Genomic DNA, 18,361 nt, shown 5'->3' with positions numbered 1-18,361 from the left:
GAGATTAGATATAGAATATAAATTGCCTTAAGAATCTTCACCCAACCGTACTGTTTTTAATAGTTATTGATATAATACTGGGCTGAAAATCTTCAAATATGATACCTGCCATTGAATTTCTTATGGTCCATAATATTTTCCTTATTGGGTGATAATAGAGGTGTTCCAATAAGATCAGTCCAAGTGTGGTCACCTGGGCTCTGGTGAAGGCATTATTAAGAGCTGTATATTTCTTGGTCTGGCTTCAAGTTCATGGACTTTGGATTCTCTTGGGCTGGATTTGAATCCTGGCTATGCCAGCCAGTGGCTGGGCAACCTTGTATGAGTTACCTGATTCTTTTTGAACTTCATTTCTATAAAATGAAGGTCATAGTACAGACCTCCCAGAACTGAGCACAATTCTTGGCTCGTGTGAATTTCCCTTCATAACTGGTGAGATCTGAACTTCAAATCTCAGCAAGATGGGCATCCAGCCAGTGGACAGATCTTGGGCTACCAGCCCTCCATCTTCCAGCCAGGGGCCAGCCCCCAGGTTTACCTTCTGAAGTGAATATGATGGTCATTGAACGGCTGTCAGCTCATTTCCAGGGTCTCTTTTGAGGTGATTAGAGTCTAAGCAGCTTGAGAGTAATGGAAGGTAGAAACTGCTGACTACATCTGCATCGAATCAACTGTAATAAGCTTTTGACTTGCTTATGTACAGCTACCCTATTAGTCTTGATATTTGCACTGTCTTCTTGAGATTATGTCAGAGAAGTGTCTAATGACTAGAGAAGAACTCATGGACAGATTTGGAAATACAAAGATAAGCTTTTTCAGAGATTGGATGTGATGAGGAGCCTTGCTTTGGAAGGAGAGGTAGCTTACATGGCACTTATAACCTTGACTCACACAACTCTAACCGGCTTTGTTTCCTAACAGCTCATTTAGAGATATTAATATATGCCATAAATTAGAGCCAAATTATCGTACCGGTATCATTTTGTTAGTGTTAACGGAAGTGACTTCCAGTTTGTTTGTGTGCTGTTCATTCATTCATTCAGGACTTGTTTACTGCATTCTTAGCAGTGAGGCACCAGAAAAAAGCAAAGAATGATTTCTTCACCTGTGGAGTGTGAGAAGGGGGTGTTTCTCATGAGCCAGGGCTTGACTAAACAAGTTGGTGGGTTTTTGTGCACATTCCTATGGATATAGGACTGAGTTGGGGAGCTGTGATCATATTTTAAGAAATTGCAGCTCCCACATTCAAGCCATAGCTTTTGCCACTTGTGACACCACTGGCAACAGTGGGAGTCTGTCAGCTCCCACCCAGAGTACCCTGAGTGCGGAAAATCTGAGTGCTAAGCATTTCAAAATAGTGTTTAGCACAACCATAGGTGGAGCAGATTTCCAATGAATGAAGGCTATTTAGAAGCAGTTTGTTAGATTGGAGGCAGACATTGTACAAAGAAAGGATTGTTATGTTTGTAGTAGCAGGGCAATAGGACATAAATTAGCCATTTTTCCAACGCAAATGTTTATTTTCTGCCAAGATATTACATTTAATTTTAGCTCAGGGTAGGAAGGGAATGACCTCAGCATAGCACCAGCTACCCTTGGTCTTTGCTTTAACTTTTTCAAACCATTGCGTACTTACCAAAAATACTGCTTACTAGTGACAGCTCAGTACTTTGCTGTGTTATACGTAAATGAAAAAACCACATTTGTAAGTATTCCAAAGTCTCTTCCATTCTGTTGGTTTTTGGAATGTCCAAGGAGTCTATATAGCTTTTAGCATGATGCATGTAGCACTTCTGACCTTAGAAATTTAGTTTGTTGTGTTCACTTTGGATTTTTTCATTATTAATTTTGGGTAGTCATAAGGATTTCTAAACTAATATGTCAGAAAAACCCCCCTCTCTCTAGAGTTTTCTTTTTCCTTTAATGAAAAAACAGAGATTCCTTGAAATGCATTTAAAATTCATATCTTGTAACTTGGCCCAGAATGTGACCATAAAGTCCATTGGTATTTAAATAATAGTGATTTTTAAAGACATCACTTCACAGAGACAAAAAAAAAAATAAAAAGTTTAACTGTATTTTTTGAGACATTCTAAATTACAAATATTCAATGGGCTCGAGATCAAAGCTTCTCCTCATTAGCACTTAGGAAAGTTGACCACCTGACTCGCAAGGATACTTTCCTTAAAGAAAATAAATCAAGAATACAAATGTGACATTCAATAGTTGTTCCAGCAGTCACTGACACTCCCTAAAACGTCACTAAGAAAATACTCAAGCGCGTGTGTTCCCCAAGTCTCATTAGTTCCATATGATAAATGCTCCATGCTTTTGTAAGCTGCTGAAAGATTTTTATATTGAGTTCTGGAATTTCCCTCACTGTACCAGATGCCGTGTACTAATCCTCTCTTTACACATTCAGGCTGACGCTAGGCAAACCCCTGGGAGAAGGTTGCTTTGGGCAAGTGGTCATGGCTGAAGCAGTGGGAATTGACAAGGAGAAGCCCAAGGAAGCAGTCACTGTGGCCGTGAAGATGTTGAAAGGTGAGGGGGGTGGTGTGGGGAGGGAGGAGAGGGGGTCGCCTTATCAAGAATGTTCCTTTTGTGTGAACTCTATCATGGCATGGGGTCAAAGAGCACATAGTTGACCTAGGGGTTGAGAAGTTTTCAGTATAAATCAGCATCTCGGACAGACTATTTATCTTGAGCAGTGTGCACTTATTAAAAAGAAAAGCCAGTTCTTTTAAAAAGTGGTAGCTTATTCCCTTTATATTTGGAAATGCTTAGAAAGCATTGACTCACATAGAATTGATTAATTTAGATGAGTGTTGGTACCTTGGATACAGAATACAAACCTTAGTTTACAAATAAAGGGAAGTTGGCCTTTTTAGGGGGAGCCAAGAAGGCTCAGAGAGAGGAGGCCACTCTTTCTTCTTTGCAAGAGGAACAGAGCAGGAATGACCCTGGTCTGGGGGAGTCGCTTAGGAAGCTAAAAGGGAGCTCACTGCATTGATGCTGGTACAGAATTGCTCACACGTTCAGGGACGAGTGAGCAATGACCCAGAGATGTAAATGTTGAGAGGTGTTCGTGGGAGCCTGGACATTTCTGTGTTAACCTTCCAACCCTGCTCATGCCTACAGCCAAGGAGCCTGAAGACCTTTTAACCATTAACTTCATCTTCCCACAGTATTCTTTTATGAGAGGAGTTATAGGGAACGGTTACATTATAAATCCCATTGTAGGCATCTCAGAAAAGACACCCCAAGCAGAGTTTTTACCACATGTCCTGGCAGAGAGGTCTGTTCTCAGAATGTGTGGGGGGGGGGCTGGGGAGTGTAACGCATTGTGGACACCCAGGAGTCAGACTTTTTCTTTCTTTCGTGGGATTTTGAGTCATCACATCTCTTCCTGAGAGGAGGGAGCAGGGTAGAAATAGTTGGAAAGGTATCGGGTGTTTTTTTTGGTTGTATTTCCTTAGCTCTGGATCTGAATGGCTCCCTAGGAAAACGAGGACATTTTGAGCTGCTCCCCACTTTGTGTGCGATGCCTGGGAGGACCACAGACGTCAGCTGTGGCTGTTTTAATAGCCAGTGGGCATCTCGGAGCTTAGAGAGCACCCCATGTGTCTGCGCAGTGGAACCTTTCCCTCTGAGGGGCACGTGTGCGCTCCTCCATGGGCGTCGCGTGGAATTTACACTCCAGGCACGTGTGTCGCTCTTCCTTTTGTGAAGCCAAAGAGCTTTATGCAGCATGGCTTCTATCCATGACCTATCCTCATTTTGGGAGTAAGCCCAGATTTTCCCATATTGGATTAGTTCAGTTCAGGTACCTGAGGAAGAATCTTGCCAGTTTTTGGAAGCTTAACTGCGAGCCAGGATATGCAGGACCTAACCTGTTCTTGTTTGAAATTATGGAGCAGAGAGGTGTTTAAAACTTTAATTATTTTAGGATGGGAATCCCAGGCCCTTGGGAAGCCCATGGAAGGCGAGAACCTTCATCCCCTCAAGCTGTAGGAGCGCGCACGCACACACACACACACGCACACGCGCGCACACTTTTGTCCTTGGTACGGGGACTTTTGTCCTTGCCTGCATCCATCTCTGAATGCCCTGTGGGCTTTGAGGACAGCTTAGCAGCCTGTGATCCAGAAAAAGTCTGAAGTATATGAAATGCCCCCATCTCCTCCCTTTCCTCCTCCTCCACAGAAGTCCTCACAGTTGCTTTCAGGCCCATGAAGTTTGATGTGGTTTTCTGAGGTACCTGCGATCTGCCAGAGGATGGAATTATTTCACGGTAGAGAAGAATGCCCCTGTATCTGTGAAGTTTGCTGGGAAAGAATTGGCCTTAGCGTTCAAGGCATATACAGTTGTCCTGACTTTTGACACTATTGACCCCAAATTAGCTGTTTGACACGGAGGAAGGCGGTTCTCTGGGCATTTCCTGCTTTACCAGTAAGAGGAGAGAGGTGATTTGGAAAGTCTTTTCTGGTTCAGAAACTCAGTTTCATGCTGTTTCAACCAAATGTTCATCAATTAATAGTAGCAAAACTGATCCGTAATTTACCTAATGTTCTAGATGATGCCACTGAGAAAGACCTTTCTGATCTGGTGTCTGAGATGGAGATGATGAAGATGATTGGGAAACACAAAAATATCATAAATCTCCTTGGAGCCTGTACTCAGGATGGTGAGTAGGAGGAAAAAAACGCATTCATTCACGTAACCCAGGGTTCAGCGTCAGTGTCATTTTAGAAGCATATGGATGTTTAGATCTTGCTCCTAGAGCCTCCTAAGCACGTGTTTAAAGTTCTTTTTAAAACCCCCCTCAGGAATGTGTTCCTGATGACCATGTCTGGGGTCTAGGGGGAAAGGTGGATGTTGGGCGACCTTGGATGGGAAGGCCTAAAGGGTCTTACTGTTTTTTCGGACATAACCTAGAGGGTGTTTGGAAAAGGCCATCATCTTGTTATGTTTTTGTTTAGTGAGTGCTAAGTGAGAGTTACCAACGTAAGATCCTGTGTTTTGGTTGACAAGTTCTTCCCTTGAAATGGGATTGAGGAACCATGTCTTGCTATGGGTGAGCCCCCAGGAGTGGCCTTAAAGAGGGGAGATGGACAGGAAGGACATGTTATCTTCCTCCAGGGAGTGAGAACCCTGGCTTCTCTCATAGATGATCTGTGTCACTTTGGGAACCAGTTTAATGATAATTAATAAACTTAGAATGCCTGTTTTTTGCCTTGGCAATTTCCTTGTGAGGTCTCTACCGGGAGTCAGGAGACTGTAAAGGGTTATTGTAAATATTTTCGGCTTTGTGGCAGCCACCCACCTCTACTGCTGGAGTGAGAAAGCTGCCACAAACAATACAGAAATGAATTGGCCTCGCTGTGTGCCAGTAACATTTACACACGAGAACAGGCTGGTCTCTGCTGTAGGGACATCGTTATTGCATGTGTATATAAGGAGCCATGCACTAGCTTGCAGTGTTCATTGCACAACGTTTGCAAGTGGCCCAAACCTGAAAACAGCCCATCAGGGGAATGGATAAATACAGCATGGTTTATTTATATGATAGAATCTATGTAAGTGTTGAACGGAATGATCTGGATCTATTTTTTATCAGCCTGACTGGCTTCCAGAAAGATCATGTGTGGGGGGGAAACTGTTGCAAAGCTGTGTCTTTATTACTCATTGATGTTGCTAAAAATAATACGTCGTTTATTGATACATATGTGTTTGTAAAATCTTTAAAATTAAATGAGAGCAGCAAATTTATGGTAGTCGCTGCTTTCCAAGAGGGGGCATGACAAGAAAGGGGCACTCACTGAAGCATTTCTGTTTTATGAAAGACTGTTGAGTCCACCTTGACCTGGTGTCGGTTGTCATTTGGGGGGCGATTAGAAGGCAGGTGTTCTATTTTTGTGTGTGCCTTTCTGTATGTTTAAATTAAAAAAAAAATAATAAAGCACTGGGTTGTAATAACTAAGAACTCCTTGGCAGAGCTGCCCCAGGGCAGCTCCGGGGTCTGCTGCCTCTCCAGCTCACATTTTCCATCCACAGGGCCGCTCTATGTCATCGTCGAATACGCCTCGAAAGGCAACCTTCGGGAATACCTCCGCGCCCGGAGGCCACCCGGGATGGAGTATTCCTATGACATCAGCCGAGTTCCCGAGGAGCAGATGGCCTTCAAGGACCTGGTGTCGTGCACCTACCAGCTGGCCCGGGGCATGGAGTACTTGGCTTCCCAGAAAGTGAGTCCTTCCCCTTCTCCTCGGTTGGATGGATTCCAGTGAAAAATGTCTGAAGAGAACAGGCCATTTGGATGTGCTCGTTTGCCAAGTCAAGCCCTGGCCTGTCTTGTACAACCTGGAAAATGTGTCTTGCATTATTCATACTGGGGTTTGATGAACTCTTTAACAGCCAGAGTTGCATCATAGACCTGTAGCAGCACCACAGAGTTGAGCAGAGAAGACGTCTCTTCTCAGAGACGGGGCTGGCCAGAACCCTTTGGGGAACCAGCTTTCCAAGTGGGCGGCAGTGGGGTTAGAGGGCGCTGCCTTTGATGCCGATGATCTTTTGGCTTTGTTTTGTGGTTCTTGAGTCTCTGGACATGGACCTCGGTGTCGTCCCTGTGGTTTTGAGTTTGAAACGATGTTAAAGATTCTAGGAATGGAGATCAAATGATGGGGTGTTTTGGTAGCATCGAGTGCCAGGTATTCTCTGGATTTATTTTGTCTCATTTCGCGAGGTGACCCTCTGCGGTTAAAAGTTGGCCGGGTCCCCTGAGGTGAATCACTTGCATTCCGAGCATGCTGCACGCAGTTGGAACTTGAAACATCTGAGTTATTCTGAAAGCAGTTAGACGGGTGCCCAGATGTCCCCTGGGGCACTTTGGATTGGCCCCAGGCACCCTTCCCTGGCCCACACTTCGGGGAAGGTCCACAGCTTCTTCCTTGGGCAGAGGTGGGCCTGTTCTTATCTGCTCTGGAGTGTCATGAAACACCAGTAATTCCTTGGGTCCCCGAAGAAGTGCGTGCCTCTGGTAAGTGTGGACCTCTGTCCCCCCGCTGGATCTTGGCCATGACGGTCATTGATGGGACAAGGCGGCCCCTGTCACGTCATACCACATAGCGATTCAGGAAGGGCCCCGCTGCACCTCGGCCCCTGCTGTCTGTAGCCAGGTGGGAACACAGCCAGAGTTACCACATGTTCTGGGTTTCTCTTCTTAGCAAAAGAGTCCAGAGTTGAAGATTTTTCAAAAAAAAAAAATTGTTTTTTCTTGTAAAGTCTCCCAATGTATAGATTTTAGGAAACCAAGACAGGATGGAGTTGTGTGCGTGTATATGTGTGTATATGTGTTCAGCAGACTTTGCCAGCTGACGAGTCAGACAATCAGATCCAGAATGTGGGACATTTGACAAGACATTGCTTCAAAATGTCAGAGTCACAAAAGACCGGAAAAAAAAAAAATCCTGCAGAGAGAGTTCCAGATGAAAAGAGGCTGAAAAGTCATGACAACTAAATGTACATGTGCGATCCTGGACTAGGTCCCTGTTCTGGGCGGGAGATAGGGGGACAGCTTTTGTAAAAACCGTCTCTGAACATTTAAAACATGTATATGGACTGTATAGTAGATAATGTGACTGTTTCAATGTTAAATTTGGGGGCAGTGACAGAGGTCTTGTGTTACGGTAGGAGATACCTGCTAATGAAGCCTGCAACTCATTTTTAAATGGTTCAGCCATAAACAGTGTGTGTGGGGAATCTGGGGGTAGAGAGAAAGGGAGAGCAAGGAAGCATAAGAATTGAATCTGGCAAACATGGATATCCATTGTTCTATTATACCTTTTCTATAGCTTGGAACAATTGCTAAATAAAACCCTGGGAAGACATCCTGCCTGCAGGCTGCCTGGTCTGACCCTCTGGTCCTTGTTGCTCTGTCCTCCGGCTCTGGTGTGGAGGGGGGAAGGTTTTGGGGTCTCAGCAGGGAGCTGCTCCTGATACAAAGTGGTAGAAGGCTGGCCTGGTCATTTTATTAATCCTTCAGCAAATATGCCTGAGTGTTCCTGATTCGGATGCCTGATGCGCTGGGTCAGGCTCCCTGTGAGGTGACCGGAATGGACGCTGTCCTTGGCCTCTTGGAGCAGGCACTGTGGGAGACAGCAGGTGAAATCAACAATAGACATGAGCATAAAAATAAGCATGTGAAAGGCCGAGAATCGTGCTGTGGAGGAAGCCCCTGGCGTGCGGGCAGGAACGGGGCGGGGGGGACTCGGGAGGTTTGGGGACCAAAGGTGATGGCTGAGCCCTCCTGCAGAGGGACAAGCTGTGTGGAGGCAGGCCCTGCTCATTCAGAAGGTGACAGCCCCAGGCAAGACTTGGCTCTGGGCACTGGGGAAACCTCCAAGGGGCTGCTGCTGCTGCTAAGTCACTTCAGTTGTTTCTGACTCTGTGAGATACCATAGACGGCAGCCCACCAGGCTCCTCTGTCCACAGGATTCTCTAGGCAAGAATACCGGAGTGGGTTGCCATTTCCTTCTCCCCTCCAAGGGGCAGTGATTTGGATCAGGTTCGCAGTATAAAGCTGACTAGTTGTGACCATGGTTTCGGCTAAGGTTTATTGGCTCCGATAGACACCGGAGAAGTAGATTGGTTTGGGATATATTTTGCCATCAGGACAGTTAATGGGTTGAGTAGATACGGGAGGGAGAGAAAGAGGGACCAAGGATGACTGTTGGATTTCCACCTTGAGAAACTGGATGGTGGTGTGATGGTGGTACCGCTTATCAGGATGAGGAAGATGGGAGGGGCGGGGGCGGTGGCAGGAATTGATTCCCATGGGAAATCCCAGGTGCATTTCCAGTATGTCCAAGGGTCATTCAAGGGCGGATGTCCGCCAGGAAGCTGAAGGCTGCAGCTCAGCTCTGGGGGGCTGGGCAAGACACTGGGGCCAGTGAAGAAGGTATAGGTTCAGGGCATGGGAATGGATGAGCTCACCTTGGGCCGGGAGGTTGGCGAGAGGCAGAAACAGAAGCTTGGAGTCAAACCCCGAGAAACCTCTCAAATCCAGAGATTGACTTAAAGCGCAGGAAAAGACGGAGGAGACAGCCTCAGAGGAGGAGGAAGAAACCCAGAATGTGGTTCACGGAGGTCCAGAGAGGTGTCTCAGGAAGGCAGAAGGAGGAGAAAGAAGATGGTTGAGTCTGGCTCGTGGAATGATGGTGGTCCTGCCCCGCCCCACCACCCACATTGTACCCTGGCCCCGAGGATCAGAACCTTCCTGCTTTGCTCTGTGGTGTGGTGAAGAGAGAACTGAGGATCCGATGAACTCTGCAAAATGGGGAAAAGAATACATTTTAGAATGAAAAACTGAAAGTGCTCTTAGTAGTAGTATTGTAATAATAATCATAGTACTAATCACTACCACTTTTTGAGAGCTTAGTGTCCTCCCAGGCCCGGGGCGAACATTTTACATACAGTGTTGTCTGTAACCCCAGAATAACTCAGAAACAGGTATGTTTATAATCCCTGTCCTGTGGGTAAAGATGCTGGGGGCTGTTAGGAAACTGCAGGAAACCTTTGAGCCCAGTTGTGTGTGTCACTGTGCTCATTTCTGAGATAGGGACTCGTCAGTTCAGAGAATAAAGAGGCTGGACCCAGACCTGGCCTTTTGGTTTTCTACTCAGCTGTCTTTCTCTCAGGTACTGCCGCCTCTCTGGACCAAGAAAAGGACCATTGGAGAGGCATTTGGGAGTTGAAATAAAAAAGAACTCAGGAGGAGTGTGTAAAGAATTCCCTGTGTGTATCTCAGGAGTATATGAAAAAGACCAAGAAGATGAGAAGAAATGCTCCGTGTTGGGCTTCATTTGCCAACCCAGGGTGGAATAGAGGGGACAGAGTCCTGTTTCCCAAGGCTTTGCAGTCGTGTTTCCAAAGCTCTTTGCCAAAGGCCACCTGTAATTAAGGACCTAGAACAGGTTTGAGCAGGTTCTAGATAAGGATCTTAAGAATGGTACCCTGAGTAGAACCTGCTTCTAAAACTGGAGGGCTTATTTCTGATAGTGGACAATGGAGAAGCAAGGGACAGGTCAGATCCTAGCTCTGCCACACATATTCTGTCCCGGTAGAGGGTGATGCGTTTGTTAGAGACCCGCCTGAGGATCTGTTGGCTGTGACGTCTGGCTCATTGCTGATGGAGTGTAATGAGAAACTCAGTTCAGTGGACATTGACGGGGTCAGGCTCTGTGCTGGGCGTGTACCTGAGATGAACCTGCAGTCCTGCGCTTAAGCTGGAGATGGACAAGTTAAAAGATGCTGTGATGTGTACAGTTATACAATGGGTGATGTGGTATTTGAGCCTTATCCCAGTTGTGTAAGCTTTTTTATTTTTAGTGCAAAGTACACTAATTTTTTTTATAAAATCTTAAGGATAGTTAAACCTCCAAGGTGTTTAACTTGAACAGCTATCTTTATTTTTGCTGGTTTTGGTTTTTTTTTTTAAGCTTAGCTTCTTCATCTTTAAAATGGCTATGATAACACCCATCTCATAAGTTGCCTTGGAAATTTAATGTGATCAACTGTGCACAGGCATCCAGCACACTGTCAGGGTCATAGAGGTCTTCCTTCCTTAGGGACCCGTTGACCTTTGTTTATTTTAAAAAAAAAAAAAAAAAAAGGAAAACCAAATATTCCAAGAGCTCTAGTTATATAAAATGGCCAGCTCTGCACTGGAGAACAACTCAGATTTCTGCAGATGATGGAAATTTGGCCTGACGTTGATTATTTTCATTTTCTTGGGTGTTGGTTCCAAGTCTCTTCTTGTTCAGCCCAGAGGGTGGGCTTTGGTGTTTCCCAGCCCCCTGGGATGCAGGAGGCTGGTGATGGATTCTGGCTTTCACAGTGAAAATGGAGGTCGCCATCATGGTGACTCGGAGTTGGGCCCTTATGTGTGGTCGGAGCCCCGTGCACGAGGAGCCAGATTCTTCTGACCGCACGGCTTGCCGATCGCACAGTCTTGTCGGCGGGGAGCACACCACCGGGAGAGTTTGGCCCAGGACTTGGAAGTTCCATTTGAAGAGGCCTCCAAAACCAGGAACCCAGCTCCCGCCCCGACCGGATCCCCGGGCAGCTTCTGGGAGCTCTTGCATTTCCTGCTTCCATTCCTGCTGGGCACAGGCAGCCTGCAGGCTTCTGCTTTCCCCTCGGTGACCTTAGCCCGTCCAGGGGCCACAGAAGCGGACGAAAACAGGGAATAGTTGGAGGGTGGGCAGACAAGAATGGTTCCTAATTCATTCTTCAGGGAGAGTTTGGCTTGCTCCTTTTTTTTTAATGGCCTGTTTCTTAGAGGGTCTATCTAAAACCAGCCCCATCTCACCCATATCAGAGGGGTGCTAGGAGTCTCTCCTTCATATAATAGTTTGCCTTTGCCCAGAACCCATGTAAAAGGGTTTGTTAGGGATATTTGTTTACTTCTGTCTACCTTACCATTTCCAAAAATAGGAGGTTTTTGGGACCTCAATTACTATGTATACTGATGAAATTTTGGTGTATTAAAGTACAACTAAAACGCTTTCAACAGCTTACAAAAGAGTATCATTTGCAGAAAGGAAATATAGAAGTTATAAGGACTAGAGCTTTCTGAGGCTGAAGAGATCACATTAGAACCATGAATCGGCTGCCCTGTAGTAAGCCTCTCAGTGCCGGGCCCCTGTGTATGTGGCAGACATAGATTGGGCCCTATGTGGGGTCCAGGTGTTGGGTGAAAACTGGACAGAGGATTTGGATAGACAGGCAGTGACTTTGATATAAGCCCAGACCAGAAGTGACCAGCTCCTTCAGAAACAAAATTTGAGGGAAGCAGAAAAGAAGATGCAATAGGGCTAAGTCTGGAAGCACAGACACGTAGGGGATGGGGGTGGGCAGTGATGAGACCCTGGGCTAAGCGGGTGGCAGGGGGAGTGGAGCTGGGTGGACAAATTGGAGAGGCATTTGGGAGTTGAAATCAAAACTCGGGAGGAGTTTGTAAAGAATTCTGGTGTGTGTGTCACAGGTGTGTGTGAAAAAGACCAAGAAGATAAGAGGAGAGACCTTGAACTTAAGGTGCCAAAGGGATGTGGCAATGCCCTGTAGCCTGATAAAAGTGAGAATCTGGATCCCAGGAAAGCGGTCAGGATATAGATAAGAATTTGAAGATCTTTCCTGTGTGTCTAAGAATGGGAGCCATGAGGATGTGTGGAAAATATATAAAATTAATGGGGCAGGTCCTCTGTTTTGAGGGAGAGAGGAGTTAAGCCAAGGAGCCTGAAGGGGGATGGGGAGAGAGGAGGAGAGTGAGCCAAGAGAAGGGATGGTGTGGAACTCAGCAGGGGGACAGCCTCAAAAATGAGCAAGAAAACAGTGTCCTGAACTGCAGAGAGGGAAAAAATTGCATTTGAGTCTTCACAATGTGAAGGATGCCAGTCAACTGAAGTTAAAAAGGCATGTGGTTTCTTATCTACCTTTGCTCGTTGAAATAGTTGGGGCCTTAGTCTTTAATTAGAAAAGAAACACCAATTTTTGACTTCAGTTGTATTTTCTGTCTCCATTATAAGAAGTGCCTGTTACCTTTTTTATCCTTGTGGCATTTTGAAACACATTTCTTTTTTAAAAAATTTCAGTGCATTCATCGAGATTTAGCTGCCAGAAATGTTTTGGTAACAGAAAACAACGTGATGAAAATTGCTGATTTTGGACTGGCCAGAGATATCAACAATATAGACTATTACAAAAAGACCACAAATGTGAGTCTACGGTGATGATATATGGTGGGAGAGGGTTGGAGGGGTGGCACGGAGTGTTCCAGGTGAACGATAATGTTCAGAACTAGAATGACCAATGCCTTTTTATTCCCGCTCATTTGCATTACTCCTTACAAACTTCTCAATAAGCAAATTCAGGCTTAACTCTTGCTAAGAGTTAAGACTCTTTGTAAATGTGAACCAGTCTTATATACTGAATAATCAGCCTCTAGGATCTTCATAAGGCTCCTCATCTGGAAATTCCCTAGCAAAGATTGGACCTTGGGAGTTTCTGGGTTAATTTTCACCTAGAAATGGGCCAGGGTGTGTCAACGTGCTGGGGAAGATGTATGATCATGAGGAAACGACCCTTTATCAACGTGTCCATATCTGTGCATCTCCCACGCGCTGTGTAGTCCCTTTGGAGCGTATTTTTTCGCTAATGACTCTCCAGCAAAAAACCATTAGAGTGTCAGCTCTTAAAATAAACAGGGCTAGCCCGGGTGGGGCTGCTAAAGTAAACCGGTTTTAATATACTGGGTTTTACATTTCTTCCACACTTGCAGGGCCGACTTCCGGTCAAGTGGATGGCTCCTGAGGCCCTTTTCGACAGAGTGTACACCCATCAGAGTGATGTGTGAGTAACTCCCTTGTTGCTGCCTTCTCCCTGGGGTTGACTTGCAGAAATCTTGTCTGTTCCTCGCCTTCCTTCCTTCTTTGGTGCCTGCTGCATTTCACACACGCAGAGAAGGTGCAGGAGCCAGCCTCAGAAAGGACGGATTTTCTGCTAGGCTGGTAACCAATGCTCTGTTACTAATCTGCCTGGCTTCAAAGCACATGGGAGGTGGAACTGCTATCCTGCTCCTGCCAGAGCGGAAGCTCCCCCCTTGAACTTACTCACGGGTGTGCAAGTACAAAGCTGCTATCTACTTGCCAAGCTGTTGGCATGTCCTTCGCGCTCTTCAACTTTTCCTTCTTGAGAGCGGTTTGTCGTATTTTCCCCATCCTAGGGTTTGTCCTTACAGGGGGAGGCTGGTTGGGACGAGAGCCACTCAGTGGATCTCCACAGAGCCTACTCCCTGTTTACCCTTTGAAAAATGTCCAGCCTCGTCTTTGCAGCCTTGATAACATTACAGCAGTAGAGTGAAAACTCTGCAGTGTTTCAATTATGATACACCTAAAAATACTATCCGGGCTAGGCTCTCAGCGGTGTTTTAGAATTCTAGCTTTGGAAATCTGGTGGGAAGATGTTACCACTGTGAGGAACTGGGTGAAAGGTGCAGAGGATTGCGCCGTTCTATTTTTGTAAGTTCCTGTGAATCTATAATTATTCCAAAAGTTAAAAAGTCAGCTGAGCTGTTCTTACTTGTGTGGGTGGGAGGGTTTCTGGGCCAGGCATGGAGCCTGTGCCGTGGCCACTGGTTCTTTTCAGCGGTCCTAGAAAGAGAGCCTTATGGTTTCCAGTTTAGCAGTGAGCTGCTTCTCTTGCTGTATACAAAACTGAAGGCAGTTTCATTTCTGAAACCCACCCTAATAGAATCAGTGAGGGTGTTTCCAGCTCAGAAGCTCATGTTGATAACACTGCATGAAGACGAAGAGTTCTGTTTGAAAGTGGGGGAAGGAGGAAGGAAGAACCAAATCTCTATCCCTGTTTCCCCTCCCCACCCTCCCCAGAGAGTGGTGGTTTACCATCACTTATCTGTTGTCTGCTGATGGAAAATCCCATCAGAATATCTCCTCTTTGTCATCTGGGGATGCTTTCTGGGGGCAGGTTGGATGAACTGCAGGAGGGCCCCGGTCATTTGTCTTTGAACGTAAGAAGTGAGGGGGAGTTTGTTTTCTTAACTGGGTGTGTTTAGGTTTCTGTGATTCAGATGGGTTACTAATGCTGTTTTCTCTCCTCTTTGCAGCTGGTCCTTCGGGGTGTTAATGTGGGAGATCTTCACGTTAGGGGGCTCGCCCTACCCAGGGATTCCCGTGGAGGAACTTTTTAAGCTGCTTAAGGAGGGACATAGGATGGACAAGCCAGCAAACTGCACCAACGAACTGTAAGGGCTGTTGTCTCTCCTGATGCCCCAGGGGACCCACCATGCCACTAATGCTTCTCCTGGCTGGTTTGGTTTCCTAAGGCCCCCAGGTTTTTAAATATGTCCTGAGAAAAAGAATTGCTGAGACTTCCTGGGCTCAATCCCAGAACTGAGATAGTGCAGACAGGCCTGACTGTCCAAAAGAAAGAGCATCCTTCTGAGGTGGTATGGAGTGAGCTTTACACCACGGATGTGTTGGGTGCTTGGCCGAGGGCTCCCAGCTTTCCACAGTGAGCCCCACAGTTATCTTCCTGGGCCACTGTGCTGTCCTTACTGTTCTTCAGAGTGAAAGGAAGATACATCAAGCCTTCCCTCATATACAAGCTTGAGATCCATGGGGCTGCCTCCATTTCTCATGAGTGGTCTGTGGCCTCTGCACTGAGTAGAGAGTGGGTGCTTCTGCAGCCTCTTTGTGACCATTGCTATTATAGATGGATTTCGACCACAGCCCTCAGGGTGAATGAACTAGTGTCTGCTTACTTATATTTTACCCATATTTCAGTGCCAGAGGATTAAAAATATGTTCAGGTGCTAATATAGTGTATTAATCCTGATCTGACTATAAAACTGGTTTCGAGCAAAACCTACCCTGTACTTTAAGTGGAATTACTTGTGTTGTTGACAAGCGTCTTGTGCAGCAAAATCAGTGCTTTGAAAAGGAGTCTCTCCTCCCAACTCCCAGTGTCAACTAAGAAGAGGGATTTTTTTCAGAGACTGCGGTCTCTTGGGTATTGTTTCATGGGGATTTTACATCAGTAATCCCATGAGTGCTTTGCGGTGCGTAGTGGGCGTCAGATGAATGGTCACATTTTATAGTATATTATATAAAGGCATTTATTGTGCTCCTTGTCATTCCTGGCACTTTTTCTATTATAGAGGGTCTGTCGAAACCCATCGTCAAGATAAGGCCTGGGAACCTAGGCCTGTCCAAGAGTTAATCCGGAAGTGAGGGCATAGCCCAGTGACGACAGGTTAATTCATAAGAACCTTGCCTTAATGTTGTGCTTTTCAAACTTCAGTTTTTCAAAACTGAGGAACCTTTGTCCAGAGTGTTGGGCAGATAACAGTAGAGCAGCTTTGGTCCTGGCAGGGTGTGTGGGGAGGGAAGACTGGATTCCCACCCGCCCCTACCTGGCTCTTCCCACAATGCCCAGAAGTGTGGAAATGTGATGCCACGTTATAAATCACTGCTCCAGGGCTACCGGAAGTCAACCAGGAAAACACATAGAAGTGTCCTTTTGGGTTTTTGGCCGTACTGCATGGCTTGTGAGATCTTAGTTCTCCGGTTAAGGATTGAACCTCAGTCCTTGGTGGTGAAAGCGCTGAGTCCTAACCACTGGGCCACCAGGAACTTCCCAGAAGTGTGTAGATACCGTCCTAAAGCATTTTGGTTCAAGTGGTGTTTTTGTAAATCAAAGTGCCTTTCAGAGGAACTAAGTAGTGCCTCTTTTGGCAGAGTGGATCACCACCTCCTAATTCAGTTGCTAGGGAAGTTCTGATACATTTTCATAATTGAGGACATCTCTCCATACTGACTGTTAAGAGTGGCTTATAGCCACACCCCTGGTCCTCAGGGAATAAAGTCACCAAGGAAATCCATCTCTTCCAGGTATATGATGATGAGAGATTGCTGGCATGCGGTGCCCTCACAGAGACCCACCTTCAAGCAGTTGGTAGAAGACTTGGATCGAATTCTCACACTCACAACCAACGAGGTAAGAGCCTCCTTCCAGAAGCCAGGGGTCCTTGCTGGGGGGGCCCCATGCAGCTTTTGAAATGCAGCCTCCCCAGTGGGAGTCTGGGGTACAGTTTATCATTGTTCCAGGGCTTGGACAGAGTGAGACTGTGTTCCTCCCAAACCCTGAATTTTCTTGGAACTCCATCTTGAGAGTTCCGACTCACAAAAGCACACACAGAGGGCCCCACCTGAGGCCGCCCCTCACTGTGGCTTGTGGGTCCACAGTGTGTGTGTGTGTAGGAAGATGGGGAGGGGGAAAGAAATGTCCAAAACTGCATCATTTGGATTTGAGTGGGAAGGAGCTGGGGTTTCTGTGCTGGTTGGGTTCCTTGCTCTGCTCATTAGTGTGAGGGCTGCTGGTCATTACTCTGAGGGCTGCTGGTCAGTACTCTGAGGGCTGCTGGTCATTACTCTGAGGGCTGCTGGTCAGTACTCTGAGGGCTGCTGGTCATTACTCTGAGGGCTCCTCAGCGGGCTGCTGATGGTCTATTACCAATGAACTTGCCAGGATGAAGTGAAGTTGTGCCATTCCAGCTTCTATATAATGCAGGACATAGACCTACATGACCCTGTGTGATCATAGTGTAAGCATGCACAGAGTCACTCCTTTAAAAAGTGACTTACAGGATTTTTAAGTGAAAACTTTTGATAAAACATGTATTTTCTATAAAATAGTTATAACCTATAACAACAAAAGAAACCGTCTTCTGTCACTCACTGTCCACACTCAGCCATGTGCATGGCTACTTCACCATGCAGAGAGAGTGATCTTTGGTTGTGGAAAGAAAATGATGTGAGCAGGAAAGATGATAAACCCATCAAGGCCAGAAAAAACCCCACAATAGAGAGAAATAGTATTTAATGAGGATATAGAATGGTGTTCCTCCAGACAAGGGGAGAAAATCCCCATAGTTGTCTTAATAACAACAGAAAAGGTTAAAACTGCCTAAACATTTTAGAAGGAAAAGAACACATTTATTTTAAAATAATGTATTTAATAGTTCAGATTGATTTTTTTTAAAATAATTAAATGTTGTGATTTGAAGCCTTAAGCCAGCAATATTATCTGTGCGTCTGACTGTGGCTGATAAAGGGAGAGATTGCATTTAAATGAATACAGCTGACCTTCAGAAGTTAAAAGGAAAGGAACAGTTCAAGGGGGAAAAAAAAAACCAACTTTCTTCTCCTGCCAAAATTGTTGTTTCTAGTATAAGTTCCTTTAACCCTAGACTTGGAATCCACTGATATCCCTAGGTTTTTTTTCTCCCCTATCAGATCTGAACATTTATGGCTTCAGTTAAAAACTGAAAAAGCACTAAAGTTCCATTTTAATGATCCTGTGTTCATGCTCTATGCCATTTATTTATATATTTACATTTAAAGTGGGCCTGTTTTCACCCTGAAATTTATATTTAGCATCCTAAAATTAAAAAAAAAAAAAGCAGAATGCCATATTGTCTAATGGATATAAAAATCGAAGTTCTTTCCTTCTGAAAATCATTACCACATGCTGGAGAAAAATGGTTCCATTTAGGACAAAATTTCATTTTTTATCATTGTAAGCAAAAAAGTTCTCTTTTGATGTGGTGGGCGTGTCTGTTTCCAGTCGTGTGGTTCATGCTGATGTTGTTGGAGCTGACACATCCCCCTTTCTTGGATGGGGACTCTTTTTCTTGCCAAACCTGGTGATGAATTATAGGGGTGGTTTGGGTTTTTTTTTCCCCTGTCTGTTAAAATGCATAGTTGCCAACATTCCGTGGGCC

General features: G+C 45.6%; 1 protein-coding gene across 15 annotated transcripts in view; it reads left to right on the top strand.

The window, feature by feature from the left end:
* FGFR2 (fibroblast growth factor receptor 2) overlaps positions 1-18,361 on the top strand; it is a 103,762-nt gene that overhangs the window by 83,878 nt on the left and 1,523 nt on the right. For all 15 annotated transcript variants that reach the window (XM_070470306.1, XM_070470305.1, XM_070470303.1 and 12 more), the window contains 7 exons: positions 2,423-2,544; positions 4,577-4,687; positions 6,058-6,248; positions 12,654-12,776; positions 13,340-13,410; positions 14,684-14,821; positions 16,470-16,575. In XM_070470306.1, coding sequence (XP_070326407.1) covers positions 2,423-2,544; positions 4,577-4,687; positions 6,058-6,248; positions 12,654-12,776; positions 13,340-13,410; positions 14,684-14,821; positions 16,470-16,575 — 862 coding nt within the window. The remainder of the gene's footprint in view (positions 1-2,422; positions 2,545-4,576; positions 4,688-6,057; positions 6,249-12,653; positions 12,777-13,339; positions 13,411-14,683; positions 14,822-16,469; positions 16,576-18,361) is intronic.

Source organism: Odocoileus virginianus, chromosome 7 (assembly GCF_023699985.2).
Source record: "Odocoileus virginianus isolate 20LAN1187 ecotype Illinois chromosome 7, Ovbor_1.2, whole genome shotgun sequence".
NCBI classification, from domain to species: domain Eukaryota; kingdom Metazoa; phylum Chordata; class Mammalia; order Artiodactyla; family Cervidae; genus Odocoileus; species Odocoileus virginianus.
The sequence above is the reverse complement of the archived record's forward strand: the minus strand, read 5'-3'. Positions and strand labels throughout refer to the sequence as shown.